This window comes from Balaenoptera musculus, chromosome 13, assembly GCF_009873245.2.
Source record: "Balaenoptera musculus isolate JJ_BM4_2016_0621 chromosome 13, mBalMus1.pri.v3, whole genome shotgun sequence".
NCBI classification, from domain to species: domain Eukaryota; kingdom Metazoa; phylum Chordata; class Mammalia; order Artiodactyla; family Balaenopteridae; genus Balaenoptera; species Balaenoptera musculus.
Window position 1 is genome coordinate 45,253,964 of NC_045797.1, and position 12,131 is coordinate 45,266,094.

General features: G+C 34.8%; 1 protein-coding gene across 3 annotated transcripts in view; it reads left to right on the forward strand.

Moving 5' to 3' along the window:
• The window catches only part of ASB3 (ankyrin repeat and SOCS box containing 3), a 93,013-nt gene that overhangs the window by 61,307 nt on the left and 19,575 nt on the right, over positions 1-12,131 (forward strand). For all 3 annotated transcript variants that reach the window (XM_036872311.1, XM_036872313.1, XM_036872312.1), the window contains 2 exons: positions 22-219; positions 9,794-10,051. In XM_036872311.1, the coding sequence (XP_036728206.1) occupies positions 22-219; positions 9,794-10,051 (456 nt within the window). The remainder of the gene's footprint in view (positions 1-21; positions 220-9,793; positions 10,052-12,131) is intronic.

A 12,131-nucleotide genomic window follows, 5' to 3' on the forward strand; every position in this document is an offset into this window, starting at 1 on the left:
CCTGAATTTGTGTATTTGCAGAATCTTGGAGTTGTTAATACCACTTACTAACCGAATCTGTGACACTGGGCCAAACAAAGTGAGTCCTGTGTACTCAGCAGTGTTTGGAGGGCGTGAAGAGTGCCTAGAAATGTTGCTCCAGTCTGGCTACTGCCCAGATGCCCAGATGTGCCTCGTCTTCGGATTCAGTTCTCCCGTGTGTATGGCTTTCCAAAAGGAGTATGTATATTTTCTGTATTTTTATTCTTTTTTGCTATATGGAGATGTATTTCCAAATGACTTTCTTTTGTGAAACAATATGTCTTAGAGCTAAATTTGTAACTTAAAAACAAAAAACAGACAAAGACAAAAGCCTTCTGTGATGCACCTTGTTCAGTCAAACTATAATAAAAATGAGGTGATAATGTCAGATTTTTTTCCTTCTCTCTTTGGCTCTGGATTATATTTTTGGTGTAGCAGTTTTAGAGCATACTTTCAATATATTAAAGTAAATGCAGAAATTCTCTGATATCCTTGGTCTTCAAAACAATTTAAGAATTAAAACAAACTTTAAGTTACACAGTGAATAAGGGCTGAAGATTTAATGTATAATGTGGTGACTGTAGTTGATAACACTGTATTATATAATTGAAATTTGCTAAGAGTACAACTTAAATGCTCTTAAAAAAAAAGAGGTAAATATTTGAGGTGATGAATGTTTTCACAATGTGTACGTATGTCAAATCACCACATTATATACTTTAACTATCTTACAATCTTATTTGTCATTTATACCTCAGTAAAGCTGGGGGGCAAAAAGATAAAAAAGAGTTAAAAATATCTTTGTCAAGTATGATATTGACCGTGTGTCAGGCTATTTATCATTTGAAATTTATATTTACAAGACTTGTTATGAACGTAAAATTTTAGTTTTCTAGATATTCTTGCATTTTTAATGTATTTGGTATGTAACGTTTATTTCTGTAGGTCACACTAAGTTTAAAATTTTTTAAAATATTTCTTTTGCTGATCTGCCATGATGCTGTGAGTAGAATAAATGAAGAATTACTGATAGATTATTGATTAGATTCTGGCCAAGACTTGTCTCTAAGACTCCTAAGGTTTTACAATAGATGGCAAGAATAAGGCTACGTGTAAGAAAAGCCATACTGAGTAAAATCTATGGTCCATGCAATAATGGATTAAGTTGTGCAGGTAGTTGCTGTTGTTTTTAATGACGCAAAAGAGGTTGCAGGCTTACCTCAAATTTCATTGGCTTTCCTGAATTCACCATTATGGATTGCTAGCTATGACTTAATTTAAACATTTATCAAAAACTTATTTGCTAAGCTTTTCAGTCTCTACTATCTTGTAACATTTGCTATGTAAAATAGTAGTTCATTTCATTTGTTCTGAATTTAAGCTTCTACGTATATACTGTACTCTGAGTATTTGGGGTTTTGGTTAATCTGAGTATCTGGGATCCACTCTATGCATAACTTTCATGATTTCATGGTATACCTCCTTAGGTTTTGTCTTTGTAAACAGAGGAGCCCTAATTATTTTAGTTTACCTCACTAGGGCTGTACTGATGACTTTAGTTGATTCATTTGCCTTTCTCTGTACATATCTATCTCCGTTGTATTTTATTATTAGATCAGAATTGAATATTTTTTTAATAAATTTATTTATTTTATTTATTTTTGGCTGTATTGGGTCTTCGTTGCAGTGTGCGGGCTTTCTCTAGCTGTGGCGAGCGGGGGCTACTCTTTGTTGAGGTGTGCGGGCTTCTCATTGCAGTGGCTTCTCTTGTTGCGGAGCATAGGCTTTAGGCGCGCAGGCTTCAGTGGTTGTGGCACGTGGGCTCAGTAGTTGTGGCTCACAGGCTCTAGAGCGCAGGCTCAGTAGTTGTGGCACACGGGCTTAGTTGCTCCACAGCATGTGGGATCTTCCCGGACCAGGGATCGAACCTGTGTCCCCTGCATTGACAGGCTGATTCTTAACCACTGCACCACCAGGGAAGTCCCTGAACATTTTTTTATTTGATCAGAATGTAACGGTTTTGTATAGTTTTGTATAGTGGTATGTCTATGTGTCCAATATAACAATAATCTGTTTTAGTCTTCATCTTACTTTTGGAGAAATATTTTTGGTCCTGGTCACAGCAGCTAAGCTTATGCCTCATCATCTTATAAGTGTAGTTTAAATTAAACGTATTAAACCATAGCAGTACCCCTGTTAACCCCGAAACACCTTAAAATTAATGTTTTTCTGGCCTGAGAAATCAGGTAAATAGAACCCTGTGGAACAGAGGGTATGAGGGGAATCCTGGAGAAGAGAGAGCTGGAGAAAGGGGTTCTCTTAATTCTGCGTACAAACCTGCATATGTCCAGAGCCCATCCAAGCTTTGAATGCACAGAACAGACGTTGAAAACAAGATTTGAACTATTGCCCAAGTCTCAGGCCCCTGAATGGTACATTTCATGGGGCCAGACCCAAAGCAGCATAGCAAAGGTTTGAGAAATGAACCAGCAGTCTGTAGAGGTGAAAAAGAAATTGTAGTCTAAACCTAACTAGGTTATATGCCTGCTAAAATAAACAGACACAATCAGTATTATATTCAAAAGATTATAACAGGACCCAGGCCTAGAGTTTACACACAGCATTACTATTCGTAATGTCCAGGATACAGTCTAAAATGACTTGACATATGAAGAACCAGAAAATATGACCAATTTTAGAGAGAAAAGACAATTAACAGGTGTCAACCCTGAGATGATCTAGATGTTGGAAATATTAAATAATTGAAAACAGCTATTATAATGGTGCTTAATGAAGTAAACACACTTGAAATAAATGGAAAGGTAGATATTTTCACCTGAGAAATAAAAATTAGAGCCAAATGGACTCTTTAAAACTGAGAAATATAAAATCTGAAATGAAAAATTAACTATATGAGCTCCATAGCAGAATGGAATTGAGAGAGGAAAGAGTCAACTTCAAGATAGACCAATATAAATTATCCAAACAGAAGAACAGAGAAGACGATGACTTGGGGGACAAAAAGGAACAGAGCTTCAGGGACCTGAGAGACAGTATGGCTGGGGTTGACATTCATGTCATTAGGGTCCAGAGGGAGGAGAAAGAGGTTGTGAACTGATAATGGACGAAAACTTCCCAACATTGGATAAAGACGTAAGTTTTATAGATTTAAGAAGCTCAGTAAACCAAAATAAGATAAACCCAAAGAAAAGCGTGCTCACCAATAATCAAACTGCTGAAAACTAAAAGTAAAGAAGCAACAGTGTGGCGTATGGTGGTCTTTGGTCACAGACATGAGCTAACAAACTTTGTTTTTTGCTACTCTTGGCAATTTTGCTCTGTAAAATGGCCCTATAGAGCAAAACTAAAATCTGTTTTGGTGGCTTTAAAAGGGCTTGTCAGATATTTTCTTTCATGTGGGAACTTGTAATTGGACCAAATGTATTTTTAATTAGTAAGGTAGGTTTTCAGTAAGAAAAGTCACTGGAAAACACTATTTGTTAGTCTAAAGGAAAAAAGCCAAAACGTCAGAATATCTGTTTTATGAGGGTACATTCTCCTAGTCTTTCCAGTTGACTTTTTGTTTGCCTGGGCCCATGGCAGTAGACTTAATTTTGATATATCTTTGCCATTATTACCTACTCTGCGGGGAATTTAATTGACAGGGAAACATTTCCCAAAGGACTAAATCTAAGCAATGATAGCATCATAATCACATATGCTCACATTTAACATGTATAAAAATATAGTACATTGCACAATTATTGGCACACAGAAAAATATCAAGGTTAATTCTCTTCATTTCTGGAGAAGAAATTCATTTTTGCCATCCTCCATTTATCTAGAAAATAGCATCAATTAAATTTTTAGTCTCTATATTATGTTTATGTAAGCTAACGTCTGGCTATTAGTTTGCATGTCATCACTGTACATGTAATGTGAAAATCATTTGATTATTTTGGGCCTCGGTGTAAAGCTGATCAAGCAAGAAAACTGTCATTCTCCCAGTAGGTTTTGTTTTAGTGTGTCAGAGGGTAATACAGCCAGTGCCTGGGGAAAAAATCGAGGTTGAAAAATTCATTAATTTTTAATTTCTTTCATTAAGTATGCATCTGAAAATTTGGATTCTCTGTGGTTGCATACTTAAAATTAATTAAATTAATTACAATTACCATTTAAAAAGCAAGGACAGTGGACTAAAATTTTCATTTAAAAATAACTTTTTTGTGCTGTTTTTCCTTAACAATGTTTGAATTTCCTATATTACATTTACCAGTTATGAATAAGAATTTGTGTTTTAGTCACAGTAATGATACCAGGGAACTTGGAAGACTCCATTTTCCAAAATTAATTATTAGATATTCAAATTTTCAGAGATTTGGTAATAGACAATGAGATAAGTTTAGTGGTATAAGTTTTGAAATTTCATTTTTATAGCAATGGTGTGTTGTTACAATAATGTTAGTTTGGTGTAAGATTGTTGTAGAAAGATTTAATCAGCACTAAACTGACTCCAGGTATTAATGAGTCAAAAACTTTTGTTTTCTTATTTGTATGTTTTCTGGTATTTCTCAGAGATCTAGAATTTTAATATTTGTGACCCTCCTTGCACTGTTGGCCTGTTATGTTCTAGTAAACGTATCTACTTTTACAAATAGTATAATTAATATCAAAAGGTGATGAAAATAATAAATATAAATAATGTCTCTGGGTTTTAAGTTTTCCCTTCTTTATTATTTTATTCAGCTGATTTAACTTTTTAGCTCAGGATTGGCATTCTGAAACATTTTTACTGGGTATCCCTTGGAGAGGATAAGCTTCCATTTGAAGCAGTGGCCCTTAGCTCTTCTCACACTCCAAAGCATGATAGAAAGGTGTCTTGTCTCCTCCACCATCGTACAAAAGCATTCTTTGTCCTTTGGGGCTAACAAGTTAACAGCTTTAGTGACATGAAGCCAGTCTTTCAAGGGCATAGCTGAGTAATTCAACTCAAATGAGAAAATAGAAGAAAAAGACTCCTTTAACTGGAATGGGTGGAAGAGGAGGGAAGTTGAGAAATTTCAGGACAATTTGAACAAATATTATAATGCCTTTTCTATATGAATGTAGAAAGAGATCCTGGCTTAACTGACCTGATTTTGTGTCTTTCTAATTGATACTAATGATTGTTATCCCATTAGTTTTGTAAAAATAATTGTGTCCATTCTTGTCATTATATCACACATTCACACATGGATACATCTGATACAACCTAATGTTTTTATTTTATTTTCAGCTGACAGCTGAAAGCCATTCACTAAAACTTACTATATGGCCTTTTTTTTTTTTTTTTTTTTTTTTAAACAGTGGACCAAACACCAGAAGTCCTTTTTTTTTTTTTTTTTTTTTAATTAATTAATTAATTAGTTTATTTATGTTTGGCTGTGCTGGGTCTTCGTTTCTGTGCGAGGGCTTTCTCTAGTTGCGGCGAGCGGGGGCCAATCTTCATCGCGGTGCACGGGCCTCTCACTGTTGCGGCCTCTCTTGTTGTGGAGCACATGCTCCAGACGCGCAGGCTTAGTAGTTGTGGCTCACGGGCCCAGTTGCTCCGCGGCATGTGGGATCTTCCCAGACCAGGGCTCGAACCCGTGTCCCCTGCATTAGCAGGCAGATTCTCAACCACTGTGCCACCAAGGAAGCCCCCACTATATGGCCTTTTGACGATTCAGCTAATAAGTTGGTTGGATATTTTGTTGGGTAATTGAAACTAAAATTCTCAAGATATTTGCCCATTTCTATTTGTTTAAAAGAAACCTTGTTAACATGTTGAATTTCCTTTTACTGTGCTTCTTTTTTATCTGGGCCTGTTTCTGTGCACATTTTTGAACTTCAAAGAGCAGTATGATGGAAAGTGTACATGCCTCCAGATAAGGTCTAGACATCGCATTTTTAGTTTTTAAACTTCTCCTCTTTCTCTGTGTCTTATGATTTTCACTGTTATATAATGTGGAATCTCTTAATGTGTCACAATTTGTTCTTGATATTTATGTTAAATAGGAGGGACTACTCTAGGACTTGATGAGTTTTTCCGATTCTCCATCAGGGCTTGAAAGAGAATTTGTATTAAGTGTTAAGAGAAACACATGCATATGTCCATGTAGTTTACATTTTAACCAAAGTTTTATCTAAGCCTTAGGGTCTTCTCTTCTTGCTCAATGACATATAATAATCAAGCTCATCATAGAGCACTGAAGTTGCTTGAGTTTCTGGAGCTTGTACATGTATCTGAGACCTTCTTAATATCCTTTGCAGAAGCTCAGGGCATGCTGAGAAATTTTTATGATCCTCCAGTTTATTTTGTGTTTATTATTCACCATATAAATGGTAGTTTTGTTGGAAAAGGGTTTATAGTGTAGCAGTAGGCAGTTTCATAAGCCTTTTAGGAGTATGCTCTTGTCCTTTCTAACACAAGGCAATGTGATAATTGGAAGAAATTTAGAGTGGGGTTTTCCAAAGTGTGTTTTGTAGAATAATCATTCTATACATTGTTAATAGATAATACACAGGATTAAAAGGGTTCCTTAGTTAATTTAGTTTGGGAAACACAGGGTTAAGCAATGGTAATTAGATTTCTTTCCTGGAGGGCTTCTAAGAATTTTTCTTATGGTGTTGTGTTTTATGAATTCCTAAGGGGGAATGGAAAATTTGGGAACATAAGATGAACTTTACAATAAATACACTATTGTTCCTGTGTTTACAGACTTTTGGGGCATTTTATACTCTCTTTATTAGGCTGTTTTCAGATTAACTATTGGATCCATTGCTTTAATTCTAAGGGTACTTCTGAAAGGTATCTGGAGGTTGAAGAAAAACACTTGACCATATAAGTTGAAAATTTAAGTTCATCCTGTATTTGTCCTTTTATGGACTAGTGTATATTATAAAGTGTTTCTCAAATATTTTCATTATGGAGCCTTTTTCACATAGATCATTTTTCAGGGACTAGTGTTCCATGGAACATACTTTGGGAAACAGGTCTGGCCTTAAAATAATTCTCAATTTGTTTCATGAAGTGTTTGGTTTTTATAATGTAGGAGAGATATTTCACATATTTGCTGTATCATATTCACTGTTAGATTTTGGTTTGATATTATTATCCCAATTCTACCAATTACTAGCTTGACTAAGCTTCAGTTTTTTGCATCTAGAGTGGAGATGATAATAAAACTTACTTTTTAGGGTGATTGTGAAGATTAAGGCAAATCTTCCGTGTAACACATTTAGCATACCATTTATTCTGGTACAGAATAAATATTCAGTAAAGTTTGTTATTATAGGGAATTATGTGCACATGTTCCTCTCACATTTAGAGATGGATGGTTGGTTTATCTGTGGCCTTGTCCTTAAAATTTTCTTAGCATGAGTCACATGTCTCGGTGCTATATTCGAAACTTGAATAAGAAAGCCTCTTGGTTTTGTAGTTCTATTCTAAACAGAAAATAGGTTCTCTAGCTATCTGTAGCACTTAATCTAACAGCGTGCATTTAGGGCTCCCGTTTACCTTTGTATTCTATAGCAGAAAAACGTCCTCTTTAAGACCTAAAGTATCTATGGTTAGGCCATTGATGGTTTCAAATTGCTTGAGGGAAGAGTTCAGCCAGTCCCTGAATTGTACATGTAAACACACATGCCTTGAAAATTAACAGTCTTCTTGAGAATTATATATCACATTTGTAATGAGGCAATGTCTTGAGCTTTTCCCACTGTTTACCTACATGTTTACTGGAATGTGTTCAACAGTCCATGTCATGTGTTGATTGTTCTGTAGTGGAATCAGCAAGTAATAACTGTAGTAATAACGAGAAGCTAGTTAAATGAGGTCGAAGTAGTTGAAATAAATTGGTTATAACTGTTTAGAACCATCGGTCAGAAGTATCAATATATCCTTTAGCATTTCTTATAGTGCAGGACTGTTGGCAACAAATTCTTTCAGCTTTCCTGTATCTGAAAGCAGCCAGAAGAAAAAATACATGCATACAGGGCTCTTTTCAAGAACACTGATACGAATGATGGGAGTTTCCTGGAACAAATAGCAATATATGGTAGACAGACAACGAAGTTATTAATTTTTATAAAGAAATTTTAGAATTATAGATTTTTCTTTTCTAATTGCTATGCATATTATTAATAATAAAGAGAATTACCGTTTAATCTTTTAACTGAAGAAAAGAGCACAAATTGGAGAACAAATGAAATAGATTTACAAAAATTTACATGGGGTAGGTGACATTTTACTTATGTATATAGTGTTTTAACTGCTTTAAAACCTTGATTTCAAGTTCTATACATAAGTCCTCAGAAGTAGGAGGTCTCACATGACAATGGTTTAAATGTTTTATGTTTGTTTTCTCTTTTATTTTTATGACTTCATTATTTAGATTCTGTAATACTATGATTAATAAAATATTTCTTTTTTATTTCTAGTTATTTAAAATAGCATTATTTCCAGTTTCAGAGGGAAACTTAATTTTATTCTTGCGTATTTTCTTTCACAGTTGTCTATGTAATGAACATACATGTTTATTGAGCTTTGTTACAGTTAAAATTATATCATAAACAGTTTTTAAAATGTGGTCACACAACCATCAGAATTGTAGTTTTTGATGACTATGTCATATTTTGCACTTACTGCTCCTCTGTTAAACATTTAGGTAATTTATGTTTTTTAAAAATTATAGACAATACTATGGTCAATATATTTGTGCAAATAGGATATAATTTCTTTTTTATTTTGTCTCTTGTGTAAATTCCCAGGATTTATGTTCATTATATTTTAATTTGTGTGGTATTTTACTTTACATATCATTTTATTTTACAAATACTTAAATAATGCTAGTTCTGTGTGCCAGAAAGTTTAAGTAACTTGCTCAGAGTCACACAGCTAGTAAGTGGCTGAGTACTCTGGCTCCAGTCTGTGCTCTTATAACTTTGCTATGAAACCTCTTTTGATGCATTTTGCCAATTAGCTCTCTCATAAAAGGGTTACACTTATTTTCAATCATTTTAACCACAACTTAGCAGTATTCGATGATAATTTTTTCTTTTTTAAAGTAACCAATTCAATAGGTGTAAAATGATAACAATTTATTCTGTAAAACACTTGATAAAGAAGACTAATTAAAAAATCTAAAGCTGTAAGTTAAATTTTTTTCATTAAAAAAAGCTTTTCTATATGATTGCTTTTTACCATTAGAAATTTAAAAGTAAGAGGGAAATTGACTAATGCTATTGTTGAAGGAAGTGGTATCTTGGAGATTCCTAGACTGAATCATCTGTCTTTAGGGACCCGTCACATTGTTTTATTAACTTTGTTTAGCAAGTGTTTTGTATTATGGATACTTAGTTGTGCAAAAAAATCACAATTTGAAAAGAGTTTTCTACTTGTCAATGATAATTTTAAAACTTACTTATTTAAGATAAATGTTTTAAATTCTAAGGGCACAACTTGTTCATAGTTGAAAATTAAAAACCATGCAGAATGGTGTAAATTAAAAAGTAAAACCCTCCCTTTCCTCTGGTCCCCTAGTCTCAATCCACTAGACATGTAAAAATCATCCACTATCCCATTTGCTATTCTTATTTTCCAGTTGTAACTACTATTAACTTTGTAAGAATTATTTTTTTTAATGTGAAAATCTAACTTCTCTTCCCTTCCCTTCTTTTTCCTTCCTCCCTCCCTCCCTCCCTCCCTCCCTCCCTCCCTTCCTTCCTTTTTTTATTTTTTGTGATGGAGCTGTGACTTCTTTGGAATTGTGAATATTCTTTTGAAATATGGAGCCCAGCTAAATGAACTTCATTTGGCATACTGCCTGAAGTATGAGAGGTTTTCAGTATTTCGCTACTTTTTGAAGAAATGTTGCCCATCGACATCATGGAGCCACATATCTGAATTTATAAATCACGCAGTTAAAGCACAGACAAAATATAAAGAATGGTTGCCATCCCTCCTGCTTGCTGGATTTGACCCACTGAATCTCCTCTGCAGTTCTTGGTAAGAAATCCTACCATGTGGACTTTACTCTTTTTGAGTGAGTGTACTACCTTTCATTTCCCCCAATTTCTTGAGATCCCTGTGTTGGGAGGAGGTTGTTATTGTGTGTGTTTTGACTGTGATGGCTGGGTTGGGGAGAAGGAATTGGGGGGGCTGCTAATAGTGAGATTGAGTGTAAGGATAGAGTCCTGGGAAAAGGTCAGAGGTGGCTGGAAGGGAATAGAACGGAATGGGTGCCAGTGAACCCTCCTGAGAGGGTTATTTCTTCTACTTAGGCCATCCCTCATGCTGCTCTTAAAATGTCTGTGACAGAATGGTTGTAGCTGCTTTGGAGATTTCTAGCATCCCTTAGTCAACTAGATTGAATACTCCTATCCTATAGCAACTTGTCTACTTGAACTTAGTCTCCCTCAATAAATACTGATTTCTGGAGTAGCTGAGGAAATAACTCTTTACCTCAAGTGGTTTCTCAGAAGGGCAACCCCTATGAGTGATTATATGAAAGTTGAGTCAGAATTTTTCTAGGGCAAAAGGATAAAAACTGTTTTACCAACCTTTTCAAGAGTTATGTGTCTAGATGGACCGAGAAGGTAATTGTAGTGGTGAGAGAACTCTTTTGACCTGATAATTCGAGTCAAATGAGGAAATAGAATAAAAGTCTCTAGGAATGTAAAGAACATAAAAATTAAATGTATTTTATAAAATTTCAATGAAACGTCTAGAAGATTTCATTTTTGTGCTTCAAAAATTACCATTTACCAAAATTATGTTTAGACAAATACTGAGATTTTGGATTTCAGCAGAAAAGTGCTCTGATACTTTGTTATTTAAATTTTGCTTTTCAAAAGAGGTCCTCTTTGGTATTCATGCAGGCAGCACTAGTGGTTCCTACTTGTAAATTTTGTTTGCATTTCTGGGACTCCATCTTCTGCCTGGTGGCTTCTCCATCTGTAAGTGAAGAACATATCTTTGTTTGGCAGGATCCCAGTATCTCACCTTTTTATTATGTCTGCCATAATATAGAATTCAAGAATTTTCACTAAGCAGAGGTTTTATGCTTAGGACTATCATCCCTTTCTGATACTGAATGTTTCAGATATGTGGCTTGTGAGGAAAAACTGCTTTCTGGTACGTGGTTTGAGGAATATAGAAGTAAAGCAAAGTTTAGATACATGTTCTGATCTCCACTTTACTTTCTGTTTATAGTTTACAGTGGTTTGAGTACCCGATTGTATTTACTTTTGTCTCCAACAGCTGATGAATACATAGTTATCTGTCAAATCACTCACTGTTGCAATTCCCTCTATACCATTTCAATAAATTTTTACAAAAATCCATTGTATTTTTTAGATAACCGAATGAGATATAAAAATTATTGACAATTCATTGAGAAATCTAATTTTTAAAAGTTATTTGTGTATGTTTACTTGTCCTAACAAATCCCCTTTTACCTGTGCACACACACACATACACACACTCAGTACTGAGATAGAAACGCTCACTAATGAATACTATATCTAGCTATTAACAAAGCTATTTAAGTACCCTTAACTTTTTACTTAGTGAATTTTATTGTTGTGTCTGGGCTCCTGACAGCTAACAGCAGTTACCCCTCACCGTTCTAGGATTCACTCCCCAAAATGCTACTGTAAATCCAACCAACATGTGAGATAGCTGTGGGCAGTTCTGACAGTGTGTTCCCTTTCCTCTGTCACTTCACTTAGTGCTTATTCCCAAGGCACCCACTTTCTTCTCAGCCATGCTTCTTGTGTTTTTCTACTGAAGATGCTAACTCGACTCCATATTACTTGCCCATTACTTTCAGCCTTCATGCTCCATTCTGGTTTCTAGTTTATTTATTTCTTTAACCAACACTTAAAATATTGCCTGATACACAGTAGGTACTATTTTAAGTTCTTTACTATTAACTCATTTAATATAAAACATAGTAGATACCATTATGCATATTTTATAGAGGAGGGAATTGAGGCACAAAGTATTTAACATACTTGCTCAAGCTCACACAGCTAGTTAGTGCGAGAGCTTAGGTTTGGACTCAGGCTGTCCAGTAGTGTGGCTC